The 15,316-nt window shown below is 34.4% G+C and overlaps 1 protein-coding gene across 1 annotated transcript in view; it reads right to left on the reverse strand.

The window, feature by feature from the left end:
* The window catches only part of LOC126851241 (E3 ubiquitin-protein ligase MYLIP), a 109,981-nt gene that overhangs the window by 21,536 nt on the left and 73,129 nt on the right, over positions 1–15,316 (reverse strand). Inside the window, exon 2 of the mRNA XM_050594989.1 lies at positions 439–638. Coding sequence (XP_050450946.1) covers positions 439–638 — 200 coding nt within the window. The remainder of the gene's footprint in view (positions 1–438; positions 639–15,316) is intronic.

Below are 15,316 nucleotides of genomic sequence, written 5' to 3' on the forward strand. Positions count from 1 at the left end.
GATTTGGAGGAATACTATAGAGAGGTCTCGAAGACGATGCAAATTTTCTTAATTAAAGCAGCGACGATAGCAAATGAGGATTCGTCTTATTTCCACTTTTACCGATACTGGAAATTTATTAAGAGAAGAGAAAGAACATTTGAATTAAGATTAAGAGATCTCTATCGAAGATTAAGAGCATTCCATCGAAGACAAAAACTTTATCCTGTCCTAAAATATGAAAATTATCGATGAACCAACTTATCTCAATTAAAAGATATTGTATTGAATGCAATATTTAAGTACAGATAAATTAACATTTCCAATGCTTATGTTTTATAATTTTTTAAATATTGTTGAAATAACATATAGAAATTCGCGAATGATTAAAATATTTCAATCGCGATAAATATATGCGGAAAAACAATAACGTGGTTCGCGCGAATTAATTTTCCTTACCTGGTTGCTTCCTGTAGCAACAGGTGAGGCGGCACCCAAAACTTAACCCTCAGGGCGAATCTTAGAGGTGCCACGCCACCACCACCAGTCTGCCGTTCTATAGGGTTCCTCAGGTTTAACCAGAGCTCCTCGCCTTTCGCATTCTGATACTTCAACCCAAAGTAATCACACTCTTTGCTGATTCCCAGGCAGTCGCAAGCCTGCAAAAAAGAAATCAATCGATGTATTATTTTCCCGCGACTTCACTATCGTCCGATTAAATATTCATCAATTTTAACTCTACGTATTTCAAACAAATCACCAATTGTTTCAGAATTGTTGCGTTTTTTTTACGAATATCAAATTTTTTCTTCTCGGAATATAATTTATCAAACTATATCGCTTATATCTTTTCGATTTAATGTCTATAATTAATCGTTTAATCGCGACATTTTGGCCGATTAATTCAAGCGGAGGCGCAGGTCCTATGTGCAAGCGAGTGGCCAGCACGGCGTTAGTTCCAAACAAATCACCGGCAATAATTTAAAAAGTTACATAAAGTGTAATGCGTATGTACCATCCAACCGGGTACAGATATCGCGGAAAAGCGCGCGTGTGAAGTCATTATCCGCTCTGTACCATTCTTCCTCCATCCCGTTCCTACCGCAGTCGTTTTCCGGCCATTCTTGCCGGTAATTTTTTCCCGTTCCCGTAATTACGAACCGGCAAAAATATCGCGATTGAGACTGCGCTAACGTATGCAATTAAATTAAGCGTATATCGCTTATGCTGGCGATTTCTTTCATACTGTTACATACGTAATAAATGTTCGAATTTTCCAAAAAATCCGTCTTTCGTTATAAATAAAAGTACAATGTTAACTAAATTTAAAATGATATAGAATAAAATATTTGTGTGTGTGTGTGTGTGTGTGTGTGTGTGTGTGTGTGTGTGTGTGTGTGTGTGTGTGTGTGTGTGTGTGTGTGTGTTGCATACAAATTCGGATATTTTTTTATATACGTGGTATTTATTTTTTATTTTTTATTAAAACTTGTATTTGTAAGTATAATGAAATTGAATAATACATATATGATAATACGATAAAGGATTGCAAATTGTGTAAATGTTGTAGAGATACTGAATTCTATTTTATATAAAAATCCTTCTTTTTCTTCATCGTTGAAATTATTTCATTATTACCAGATTCTTCCGTCTACTTAATGTTTGATAGATTTCAATCAGAGTCAATTTTTCTTTAAGATTTACCGGTAATTTGAATGATTGGTAATTTTTCACACACACAATATTCATCGTTATATTATATTTCACAGTTGATTGAATGAAAGAAGCAGGTATATCTAAAGTATTCAAGATAAATTCTCAATAAATAATCTTTCCCATTTATCTGCGCGCATTTTGCACTTCTAGAGACTCTATTCATTCAGTGGCTCCATTTGCTCCGTTTGCTTGGCAAATCAATACTCGTGGCGATACGCCATCGCACTTTTAAATTATACTTTAGTGTTCCATTCGACTGGCATTATTGCGAGCATTCCTATTATATCTGTTATTGATGCCACTCGAGTAAAAACATCGTGAGCCGATGAATAAGTCGTTAAAAACATGTACTCGTACATAATAACCCGTAGTTAATTCTGCTTTTAAACATCAGTTTTGCTATTTTAAATTGTGCATTCGTGTTGTAAACTTGTTCATCGTCTTGAATATATTTTACAAAAATTTATGCGAACATTCTGTGAGAAATTTGTGAAAAATTCGTTATTCAAAAAATTATAGTAGATCATTATCATTATCGATAATTTATGGCTGATCCAGATAAGATAATTTGCACGTTACACTTTCGCTGGCAGATAGAGCCGTTATAATCCATTCACTTTAACGTGACCACATAATTTCTCCTAATAAACGACGTTAATAAATTCATCCGGTGACGCGATCAGCGATCAACTGGACGCGGTCCAGTTACGCGCTGAAAATATCAATGCGATACATTAAATCGCAAGGGAATCAATTTACGAGATATTAAATTATTGATATCGATAAAAATAAAAAAAAAAATAAAACACGCCCGCGTGCGTGCGATGCATCATCAAAATGTTGTTTGACACGAAAATTGTAATCGAGATGAAATGACTGGAGGGTTAAGTAAATTTACACGCAATACCGGCGAACTATCGGAAATAAAAATGTTTTAACCATTCCATTTTTTCTGCGGTTGAATGTAGCGCATATATCCATATATATCTATAAGTGATAAAATTAATTTTAAAGACACACGCGTGCACGATTATATAAAAAAGATAATTAAAAAAAAGATATTTTAATCACATAAATTTCCTTTATATATATTTTTTTTAAATTTGTTTTATTTTATTTTCGACTTTGAAAATATTCACACTGCAATCCTGAAATTGTGGTAATTACTACATCGAACTTTCCATTTGTCACAAAATTCGGTGCAGTTTGTAAACAAATTTTCAAAAATGTTTTTAAAACATTCATTGCACGATGGCGTGCTAAAAATAAAAGCTATTATTTTTATCATTTTGATAGGGAGTATCATGTAACTCTTTTGATGTTAACGATTGGTACATGCTGTAATGATATAATTTTATCAATAGCGGTTATTTATTTTTTTTTGAATTATTAGTTTTATTAGAATAATAATAATATTAATGTTACTAAGAGGAAGATAAAATATATCCACTATTAGACAGAAGAAGAGAGAAGCATCGGTACTTTCTATCTGAAACTATTTTAAAATTTACAGATGAGAAGCGTTAGGAGTATTCCTAGTTATTTTCTTTCGCGCCCCTCCCCACCCCCGGTAACCTTTTTTTCTATTTCTTTTTCTCTCTTTTAGAGGATTTTGTTTTCGAGATATACCGATGTTACGAGTAAACTCGGTCACGTGCGTCGTGATAAGGGGAATTCACGGAGAGCACTTGGGCCCATTGTCCCCACGGTAATTTATCGCGCCCGACCGGCGATGTCAGTGGTTTTTTTCCAAAAATAAAAGTGCGCGAAAACGAATAGTTGACATAGTCGATCGATGACGAGTATTATCCGCCTTGGCGATTACTCCTTTGCAGCACCGTGTTTTCACTGCATGTTTTCGCAAACATAACGGTGAAGAATGTGTCTCTAAGCTTGTCACGCTTTGTATATTCGAATGATTGCGATTTAGACGAACGCATTACATCGATCATAATTGGCTCCAATTGTGCAGAAGGCAAAGATCTCTTGGTATTCATATTTTTCCCTTATATCAATGATTGTCTTACATATGAGCGGAAAATAAAATAAGAAGAATGCGAGATTATAGCATGCTCTCTTTGTTTTCGTTCGTGGTTTTCAATCAAGTTTTCGCGAATATACAAAGATAAATTTTTTCTCTGTAAAATACATCGTAAAAATCGAATAATTCAATTAAGATTATAATTTGAGTAAATTTTCAGATAATATACTTTTGCAGATAAAAGTTATAATTTATTTAAAAGGGGGTAAAAAAAAGTTTTATTTGCGAGTTAGGTTACTTAAAAAAAAAAAAACTGTCGCAATATTGAACTCTTTCATTCGTTCAAATGTCACGTGCCACGTTTTTTAATTTCGCGAATGTGACTTCGTTGCCTCGCATAGGTGGACTATAGTGCAATAACGCGGCTAGTGACACATGAATTGCAGATTCGCAGGCAAATACAGTTCGGAAATAAAATTTACAATGAAGCCTTATGTTTATGCACCACTCAAAGTATTCCCAGGAAAATGCGCCAGCGCAGTTTTAAGTGAACATCTAAAGGTCTATACAAACGGAATGAAATAGTATTGATCATTATGTGTCCGAGAGCCATTTCTTCTTCACTTTATTTTCGGAACAATTTTTGAAACATGTCAAACAATATTCGAGAATTGTTTATTGTAAAATGGCGATATTAATCATTGTAAATAATTTCATTATTTGTTACTACTTATAATGGTGTTCTAGCGTCTAATTTTTTTCACCATTAAACGTTTTAAATTGATGTTAATAAAATTGAACATTAGCGAAAAGCAAAAATTAAGTTAAATTCATTATATTTGCACGCAAAATAGGAAAATGTCTAGAATAAAAGATTTTAAGAAATTTTGCTACAATAAAAAAAGGATTAGTAACAAACAAATAATTAATCTCAAAAATTCTAGAAAAATTTATCGTACGTCGAATTCGTCAATTTCTAAAAATATCTGGCGGATTTCAAAAAGCGCAATATTGAAGTCTTCGTTGTAGAATAAAGCGACAATTGTTCCTCCATTGGTTTGAGTAAGACTGTAAATAGAGCGTAGGTAGACTTCCCTTGTTTACTCATTCTTGATTGAGTCGTGAATCTGTAATAAGCTGGAACCAGTTTCCCGCTGAACGTGCATCAAGAATTGCGAGCGCGAAACTTTATCCGGCATATTTTTATCGTTCACCAAAGTTGTTTGCACCGTCTACTGCTTGTGGAGAAAGAGTGCGTTTTGGGAAAATCCTCTCTCTCTCTCTCTTTCGTCTAGGAAAATCCCTTTACATTATTTCGCCGTTGGTTTTACGAATACGCTGGGTTCGTAAAAATTTTTGCACCGCGAGCAGACTCTTTCTCTTCCTTTCTTTTTTTTTTCATGCAGCTTCCAGAAATGATTATGTAAATTCTCAAGCATGTATTGTACGCTCTATTTCATTACGAATATTTTCAATATAAGCACCGCTCCTAAAAATCGTACAAAAAAACTATACAAATAGATTTATTTTTACAAAACATAATAAATGCCATATTATTAAATATTTTAATAACAAAAAGTCCTTTACCATTTTTTGATCTAAGCTTTCTTTTCGATGATATACGATGTTAAAGTTAGCTAATCTGTGCTTGTCTACAATGGAAAACAAAGGAGGAACATCGCGGATCAGAGTAACGAGATGGCTTTCTATTCCCATAATAAAGAGCATATATTACGCGCGCGTTCATCTATATACATATACTTTATTAAAGCACTCGCTTTTTAATATTTTACCGACACTTAGAGCATGCATAGGGAAATCAAAATTAGAGGAAAGCGGGAGACTGTGTTTCTATATTCTACGTCATGCGTTTGAGACATGATACGATGTACATATATCTCGATAGTAGACCTTCATAAATTCAAAAATGTATGAATTTGTAACGACGCGGCTTGTTTTTCTCATTCAACTTTTTGACAATCGTTTGTAATTCAACATGTAATCGCCAGCATGAAACTGCACATCAATGTTTTTTTTTTCCTATTGCGTTGCCCAGTCGCGGATACATCTAGACCGACGCATCGTTCGTGTGATAAGCGTACAACCCGTCCACTTTCATGAATATTCAGACCGAGATGCAGCGACTCGTTCTGAAAAATCGTCGACATAACTTCCGCAGAGATATGTTTTTACGCCGCGTTTGTGTTAAAATTGCAATAGTGATTTAATTATATATACCATTAAATATGTATTATAATTTGCAAGTCAAACACAGCGTGGTTGCGTTTTAGTTAATTTAATTACTATTATATAGAGTCAATTTTATTCCAATAAAATATTACAGTTTTTGTTAACAATGTAGTTGGCAAAAAAAAAATAAAGAGAGAGAAAGAGAGAGAGAGAAAGAAATCAAAGAAAAGGAAAGAAAAGGAAAGAGAAATGGACAGAGAAATCCAAAGGGATGTGTAATTCGAATGCGTATAAAATGAAGCGATTTGCATATATGATACCGCAATTAATAGCGAGTGAATTATGAAAATTCGTCAATTTAGTAGAGAATTTACGATAAATTATCGGAAATGTTCGCATCGTATATCTTCATCTATTCATCGTCTAGTCATAGAGAATAGCTCCCGTCTGCTACAATATTGTTAAAATCTGTCTTCTGCATAATATTTTGATTTTGGAGGCAATTTGTAGTCGTAAAGATATTAAGATGCCATCTACTTTACGAGAACGTGTTTACGCACGAACGAGTCTCAAAGGTAATCGACGCCAAGGAAAACGGAGGATCACGTTCTTCTTCGTCGTCGTCGTCGTCGGCGTCGGCGTCGGCGTCGTCGTCGTTGGAAACGCTCGATCTGCCACCAGGGCCGTTCATCACTGTGGCACCCTCTTAAACGACTCCTTCGTGGGTTTTAAAACTTTTAGTAGCGATCGTGTATCCGCGAGCCCGGAACTGCCTCCTGCCTTCTCTCATCGATTGTTTTATAGTCGTTGTGATCTCGTGGGATTTGTTTTCGCTGTCATTCGTGTAGCGCTTTTTTCTTTCTAATTTCATTCGCCCTTTCCCATCGGGATTCCGCCTGGAAAAATATATTCTCAAATACTTGCACTACGGAATACCCAGCATTAGAATTCTCTAGATCAATATCCGGGTCCGAAATTCGAAATTGAAAAGAGAGGAAGGGGAAGAGAACGGGGGAATAGTCTTATGCCGTTCTTTTCATTTGCAGATTTCCGCAACAATCTCAATGATTCCCCAATTTTTCTTTCAATTTAATTTAAATAGGCGTTGATAGGAATATATGCAATAATTAAAAAAGATAAAAAAACTGTATGATTTTTTGTTGGAATTGCGAACGTAAAGCTTTGATTAATATTTATAAAATAAGTATATGGAGATAATTTTCAAATCATATAAAAAATATTAAAAAATTAATAAACAACATTCTCGTAGTTATAAATTGCATTTGTAAGAGAGATGTAAGAGGTGAAGATCATCGCATACAGATATTTCGCATGCTCTTCAGGGAAATAGTTCTCTAATTTGATTCAGTTTAAGTTCACATATTTGAAGGTTCCGGCTTTAAAAGTCTCAACTTGAAATAACCCCCATTGTCCTAGTTTCAAAATATCAATATCTTACAGACGCGTCGCAACGCAGAGAGAGTAACATACGAATGTTTTTGACTGTGTGTGCGTCACGTCCAAACAAGAGAGTTGAGTGGCGATGCATTACGACATTGTTCGATGATACGTTATACCTTCTGGAAAGAAAAAAAAAATGCTTCCTATGATATCGTTGCGAGCGAGCTTCCGCAATTAGAACAATCTCGTTTCGTTGCATTTTTTTTATTGACTGCAATTATGCGCTCTCCAGGCATTTAGACAATCAGATTCTCATTTTCATCGACCATATTAAATAACGAGCCGCGCTTTCCCCCGAGGCTTTTATCATAACCGATATCTTCATTTCCGCGCCGTTTTATTGCTTTCCGCCGCGGCGAGGTGGTGCCGCGATAAATGCAAACGACGCTCATTTCTTTCGAGTTTGAGTTCTTTCGAGAAGGCGAAATAGACAATTAAGCTCGCGATTTCACGATATTGGCGTACCGCATCTCCCACCAATTTGATCAAGAAATGTCAAAGTATAAGATATTACATATATTTGATTTACTTGTTTAATATTACAATATAGTAATAATATAATAATATGCGATATACTAATATCTCTTATATTATTATATTTTTCATATTATATGAATTTCTCACGTACATAATATATGATGCGAGATGTAGTTATCTTTTTATTCAATATATATTTTTTTTATCATTTTCACGATAATTGTGCAAAAGATCCGAGAGGTAATTATTTTTAAAAAACTGATATTTCGCGCTTCGCGCGAATTGTCATTTTCAATATACTTCGTGAAAACTAGACATATACAGGATATATCGACACGATTTGATATTCTCTCTCTGTCTCGGTAATTACAATATACTACTGGCCGCTAATTTCCGTTTGTTCCTAATTATTATGCCAGGATTAAATACAATATATCCTTTCTATGAATAGTTAAATAAAAAAAGAAACAAAAGAAAGTCTTTACAATTTTTTAACGTTTGTCGCATCGAATAAAGCAATATTTCAAGTTTTTCCTTTCTCTCTCTCTCTGTCTCTATTTTTTCATTCCCAGGCATTTTGTGCGCAAACAAATTTGCCATTACATCGAGAAATTGCAGGACTGTCATATTCCTTTTCTTTTCCCACCCTGTATATCTCGGCAACCATCTCCACTTTTCCAAAGTTCATTTTGCGCTTCGTCCGGCCATGCTTTGCGCATGCCAAATCGTGCATAGAAAATGTGTCGTCCTCGTCCCTCTCCGTTTCTCTCTCTCTCTCGCAATCACAATCTCTCACACGATTGTTTCATCACACACGAATTGCTGTACGAGAGTTGCTGCTCAATCGATCGGCTTTATTGCGTGGGACGAGGCTTGCGGCTTGATTCGCGATATAATTGTTTTTTAATTATCTCTTGTATAACCATGTAATCGTTACGCATCGCGCGACTTTTCCTTCCCATCATCACAACGCTTTTATCTTGTTGCCGATCGATTGCTTTGATCGATGAGATTTTTTTTCAATGGTTCAAGCTGTTCGGTTATTACACATCACGCATGATGGCTATGCGATGTTAATCAACGAGCGACCACGTAAATATGATCGCTTGTTGCATTATATTTAGTTGCGGTTAGAGAGAACGAGGCGATGGGAAAACAAATGCGTAAAAATGCTTAAAAATATAGATTAATAATAATTGTGTATATCTACGTAAGTATATATATATATATATCGATTAGTAATATTACATAAGCGGCATCGCTATAACTTAACACGACTGATGTTACAGTCGCCTCGTTAGAGCGGTTAACCGCTCTCTCGATTTTGAACGTAGTTACGGAACTTGTCGATGCGAACGATGCGAAACTTCTCTCGCAATTGACAGATTAATTAGTAACATGCGTAATCAATCTTAAACTCAACAACTTAATTGATGGCTCTAACTCGCTAATCGTCGCTATTGCCAATTAAATTTTCGGATCGTTACGAATATTACGGCGTACGATAGGCGATGCGATACAGACACGATACAGACGCAAAATAACGATGATGAAATGAAGATAGAAACGTTCTATTTTATCCAATTTTAGCCAATTTGCACTCTTTCGCCTTGTGTTTATCGCCAGCATAATTATTACATATTATTAATTCGTTTGTGTAAATTTTATTATAACTTACACTAGAAATCTTTCTCCTAGCTTTTTATTTTTTTAGTTATTAGAGTTTCAGATAATGAAAACGCCCGATGAATATTTGATGAAAATAAAGGAAGATAAACTTTATCAACTTATTTACATCTATGAAATTTTGAATAGCCTCCTAAATACTTACACTAATCTGCTATCGCCGTGAAACGTAGTCGTGAGAAAGTCGAAAAAATTTTGGATAGCGCGCGATAGATACCTTGACATTTTGTAAAGTTGAAATTATAGTAGGAGAAAAGTTCGATGAAGAAAGAGTTTCGTTTACTCTTCGTTCCCAGTTTGCACATTCCGTCTTGCATTTGCAAACGCGGAACAGAATTATGAGGACAAAGTGCAAGACGCGAAGTGAAAAACTGCAAAGTTTCTTCGTACTTCGTAACGAACTGTAAGGAAATATATTTCTATTCCGAAAAACTTGTTTACTCGCGTAGAATATATTTGTAATTGAAATAGCAATTTACGTCAAAATGTGCATTCGTTAAGGTATAATTTATCATTAATTAAGGCACATGCTAAAAAACACACAAATGATAATTGAATGCACATCTAGATGATATTAGAATGAATAAGAAAACATACGCACAATGCAAAGCGTATAATCAGCGTTATTGAAATTCAGCAAATTTAATATTTCACGTCGTAACATTTTCATTCGTCGAGCCAAAGTGTGATTGCTAAATTTCGAAGCGTGGTTTTACGACAATTCGGCGAGTGGGAAATGTGAGATGTCACATACGTAGAGAAACTGTGTATCGAGAAGATTCGACAGATATGTTTTCGAAGAACATCATCGAAAAATCGGATTTCTGGTATCGACGAGATAGAACGCGCAAAGAGCCTCGAACTTGCTCCATGTTTTTCACAGCATGGTAAAGATTTCGAGTTAAAGCAGCTTTTCAAGCTTTTCATTATTATATGAAAATTATTCAAAGTAATAACATCGATTAAGACAATAATATATGAAATATTTATTATATAATTGATAAACATTCCCATGCAACAAACAATTTTTATTTCCATGACTCTTTTACAATTTTGTAGATTTCTTAAATACTAGATATTCATTTTGTTATAATGGTAAAATATTAATTTTTATAATATTCTTTCGCTATTTTCTCATAACGAAAGTGATTTTTTTTTCCAGAAAGACTGTCTAAATAATTTTTTTCGCTTTGGATTATTCATCCAGCATAAATGAAAAAGAAACCTCTCTCTCTCTCTCTCTCTCTCTCTCTCTCTCGTCTCTCTCAATTTAACATCTTCCCGTTACTATAAACGCATCTATACAAACCCGGAAACATGTAGCTATTCTTGTAAGATACATTTCGTTTTTACGATTCTTGGTGCGATACGTTATACAAGATGATTCCGCGGAATGTTTATTTCTTTTAATATTTTTTTCATAATAGCTATAAGGCCTTAAATATGTTTTTGTAATTTATTAACAAACCTACAATTTGCTAATATATTTTTTTTAGCGAACAAGTCAAACATATTCATAACATATATTTTTGCAAGTATATAAACAAAATTTATTATCAAGACATCTAATTTTCAAATTTATTCGATGCAATTTTTATCTGTAAAAAAATGCATTCTTCTCTCGTCATTTCGCGTATTAATTGCTTGGAATTAAATCATTCGTAATCTATCGTAAAAGCAGAAGAAATAAATGAAAGCAGGCGAATGGAGTATAAGGTTGACAAAGTCGATCAGCCTCGTTGCTGGTACGTCGAAATTGTCCACGGAATTGGACGGGAAATGTCCGTTGGGCGAATTGAATGCCCAAGTGATCGGTTTGTTTGTAGGTCGCGTTAAAGTATAGATGAGCGAACGAAACATAAAACGAAAAATCTATAGGTTGCAACCGACGCACTCGACGAGATGTGTCTTATTGCGCCATAGGGACCTTTGCATCCTGTGTATGCGCGTGTGTAGAGTGAAAAATTTCGCATTAAGAATAATGGCATAGCGGAGAGTTGGTTCTAATGGCAGCACTTGACGGCATAAATTTCAGTGACCCAGTTATTAGCCCAAGGAATAATCGAGATGTAGGAAAATCGATGAGCTGCAGAAGCCCGTTCTTTTCCCGAGCATGCTGGTAATGGCTTCAGAGTTTTTCTGGAACGGCGAACGTTGATTACGAAACGAAAACTATCGCCGCGTGTACGCCAAACTATTACGCAATTAATTATCCATTAAGATATAATTTACGAAAAATAAATTTTACTTTTCGATTTTGCACGTTTCGCTCGCGTGTTTCGCTCGTTCGCTTCTAGTTTCCGCGAGCGATACGATTCGGACGTGACATCGGCGTGGAAAAGTAACGATATCTGGGTCGGATGGAGTGCTGCCGGCAACGATTGGATTCTTGACGGCGGCAATGCCGGAAATTGGATGAAATGCATTAAATCGGAACAGGCCTGGCAGCCGGAAATGAAGAGATCGTTACATTACCTACGGCTACCACACAACATTCCTGCATTCTTCTTAACCGTATCTTTATGTTGTAATATCCGCAAAAACTGTTTAATACGCGTCTGATTATTTATTGTCGAACACTTCCTGAAAATCGCATCTCCATTCGCCTACATTCAATCTTTTCGATGCAAAATTCTCTCTTTTCGCGAAAATCATATTGAGAAGAAATTGAGTATTTATTTCCTAGAGAAAATTTAAAAGCACAATTTTTAAAGAATTAAAGAGATAAAGCGTGTTAACGCTCTAATAATCATATAAAATTCGTATAACAAGCAGAGAGTATTTCCAATACATGCGATAAGTTACTATTAAAATGCTGTCATATTTTTATATATTATTTGCTCCATCGCAGTATATTATGAGCTTTGCGGTACGCATAGATATACTACAACGAGCTTTGAACCGATAAACTGTTGTATATGACGCGTGTATCAATAAATCCTACGATTACACGATTTGCCGATAAACCGTACTATTAGTCTAACCAGTAATAAACCACCTGATTACGATGCACTGTAAACTGCCGGATTGCGCACGCCGTCGAGTAAGCTAATCGTTTCGCTAATCACGGAATAGATCCACATTTCCTAAATACCAATTAAATGAAAATTTTCGAAAAGTATACAAGATAATATCGAGACGAGTCTCATTTTATTTCGATTACGAAACTCAAATAAAGTCGCTTCTTTAGTTTAACGAGGGCTATGTTTTTTTATATGCGATGATATGTGCATTGTAAAAAGAAGCGCATAGCAACGCGGTCTCATGCAAAAATCGATCGATTAATCTCCGCCGTCCACTATGCAAAATCATTTCCGCGCCTCGCTGTTTGTTGACGTACGTCTCGACGAGGCTTCATAAAAAATTCATAGAATGCGGTGCAATTTGTATTCGATGAAACTCAATGAGAATTTGCGCCACTGTCGCGTCGTGTCATTGCAAAGACTTTGTCGGGAATTTGTCACGAGGGGAATTAACCCGTTTCTTGTTTAGCCAATCAACCATCCCCGATTATCATCCGAATTCTCTTACAAATCACCGATTGAAATTATCCTTACAAAGCGGCGATTACGCAATTCTAAAAGTAACAATAAACAAAAATATGAATATATTCATTTTTTCGGAGCTACCGGCCTTTTTTCGAATAGCAAATCAAATCAAAATGTATTTTTGTTAAAAATGGATTTTTAATTTTGTTATCTTTTCATTGAATCCATAATGTCAATATGTGTAAAAATGTGGAATTTCTGAATCAAATTGCTTTTTCACGATTGAAAATGAAAAGAATAAAATGATGTAAGAGATAAAAGAAAAAAAAAATGTATAAAAAGATAAGTTAAAATATATAACTTTTATTTGAATACGAGTATAAATATCTTACACAAAAGATGAAGATATAAGGAAAAAATTAAAATTATACATTGGCAATTGAGATTATAAAACTGACGAATATACCTATCGATTTATACAGAAAATTGGATTTCTTCTTTTTTATCATCCCCACAAATTATAAAAATTTAATTAAATTATAATATTCCAATCCGTTTTTAATTATTCTTTTATTAAAAAAACGAAATAAAAAGAATCTTTATTCTAAAATACTCGCAAAATTTTAATCACTAATTTCAACATTTATATCTCTCATTATACTTGTCAACTCGATGTTCTCATTGTTATTTGCTTTTAATTTAGCCCAATGACGTTGTTACATTCATCAAGTCGTTGCGCGAATAAATAGCGGTACAAATTATTGGCTAAGCTCATGCCTGTACATTTATATTTTGTTTCATTGATCGCTCGAATAAAAAATTAACTTTCTTCATGCTTTAATTTAAAAACGCCGCGTTGATGTGTCACGCATTTGTCACTAGTTTTATCACTTGTATAATACTTTTCTTTTTTTAAAATTTCATAAAAATGGAAAAAACATTATGTACTTTTAAATTTATTTTTATTTAAAATAGAAGCTTTTAAACAGATTTCGACTATTACAAGTAATATACAATTTGGGGAAAATAATGAGAGGGAGAGAAACAGAATGAAACACATACATATATATATATATATATACGCATCGGCATCCGCGAGTAAATAATTGCTGACAGAAGCGCACGGAAGTTTCTTCTTTGAAAGAAAACATGCTATCGTTAGAAGAGCGAGTAAGAAAGTGCTATGTGCACATGACGCGAGTAGCGTAAAGTTGTTATTGTATTTACGTTTGTTGTGCGGATTGGAGAGAGAAGAAGAGTCTTTTGCGCTTTTCGAAAAGGACGGAAGTAGAAGGAACGTTACAAGTCGAAGAAGGATGACAGAATGAAAAGGCATACGCGATCAGCGCTTTCTCCCAGGGAGGTTTCTCGAGAGAGGAGAAAAAGAGAGAGAATCACTGCGGTAGTATCAAAACTTTTTAAGCCTCTGGATTTCAGTTGATAAAACTAAAGTCTTTCTTGAATCATCGTCGTTGCATGATATTGCACGACTACAGTCATGTGACAAAGACTACGAACAATGAAGATTAATCTGTTCCTCATGTAAAATCCAACATGCACATTACCTGCAAAATTTAACAAATGCAATAATATAACTTCATATAAATATTGTTAGGCATGCAAGTGCAGTTAGTCGCTGTTGTATAGTCTTCTTTATGATTGTAGTGAAATATAGCGCCAAATAACGTTATTTTGTAACATATTATATTGTATATAACGTGAAATCTCGACTCTTGCGCAGTCTATTTTTTGCGAGATTATATATGCGAATCTCATGAAGAAGTCATAGTGCGGCGCATATCACTATTGTTTGAAAACTTTAACACGCGCACGGTCGCATTGTCCCTCAACAATGCCGCTTGTTTTTCTGAAAATTTAATTTGACGTGCTGCTGGTTGAAAAAGTTTAATCATAAATCGCGATTGCTAAATTTTATTGTGAAAATTATTAACTAAGCCCAAAGTTAGTTTCATCCAACTAACGCATTGAGTAATATTTTTTGCAAAAATGTCATTAGTACAAGAAAAAAAGAATGCGTCTTCTAATACTCATTTTCGCGTAAAAATTATATGTATGAGTAAGGCATAGGTAAATAGAGTAGAATGAATCAAACATTAATTAATTGTACAAAATTTCGTTCGCTATATATATATATATATATATATATATGACATATATACGTATTCCCTCAATTTTTTAAATTGCCGTAAAGCAATATTTATCTTTTTCGTCAACTTCCAAATTGTTTAAATTTCGAAGTGAAATTATAAATTTAATCCAATTTAGCCTGTAACCCAATATTCTTTACTATATGCATAGGCGCGAAGAAATGCTTAAG

The sequence above is a fragment of the Cataglyphis hispanica genome, chromosome 7 (genome assembly GCF_021464435.1).
Source record: "Cataglyphis hispanica isolate Lineage 1 chromosome 7, ULB_Chis1_1.0, whole genome shotgun sequence".
Taxonomy (NCBI): domain Eukaryota; kingdom Metazoa; phylum Arthropoda; class Insecta; order Hymenoptera; family Formicidae; genus Cataglyphis; species Cataglyphis hispanica.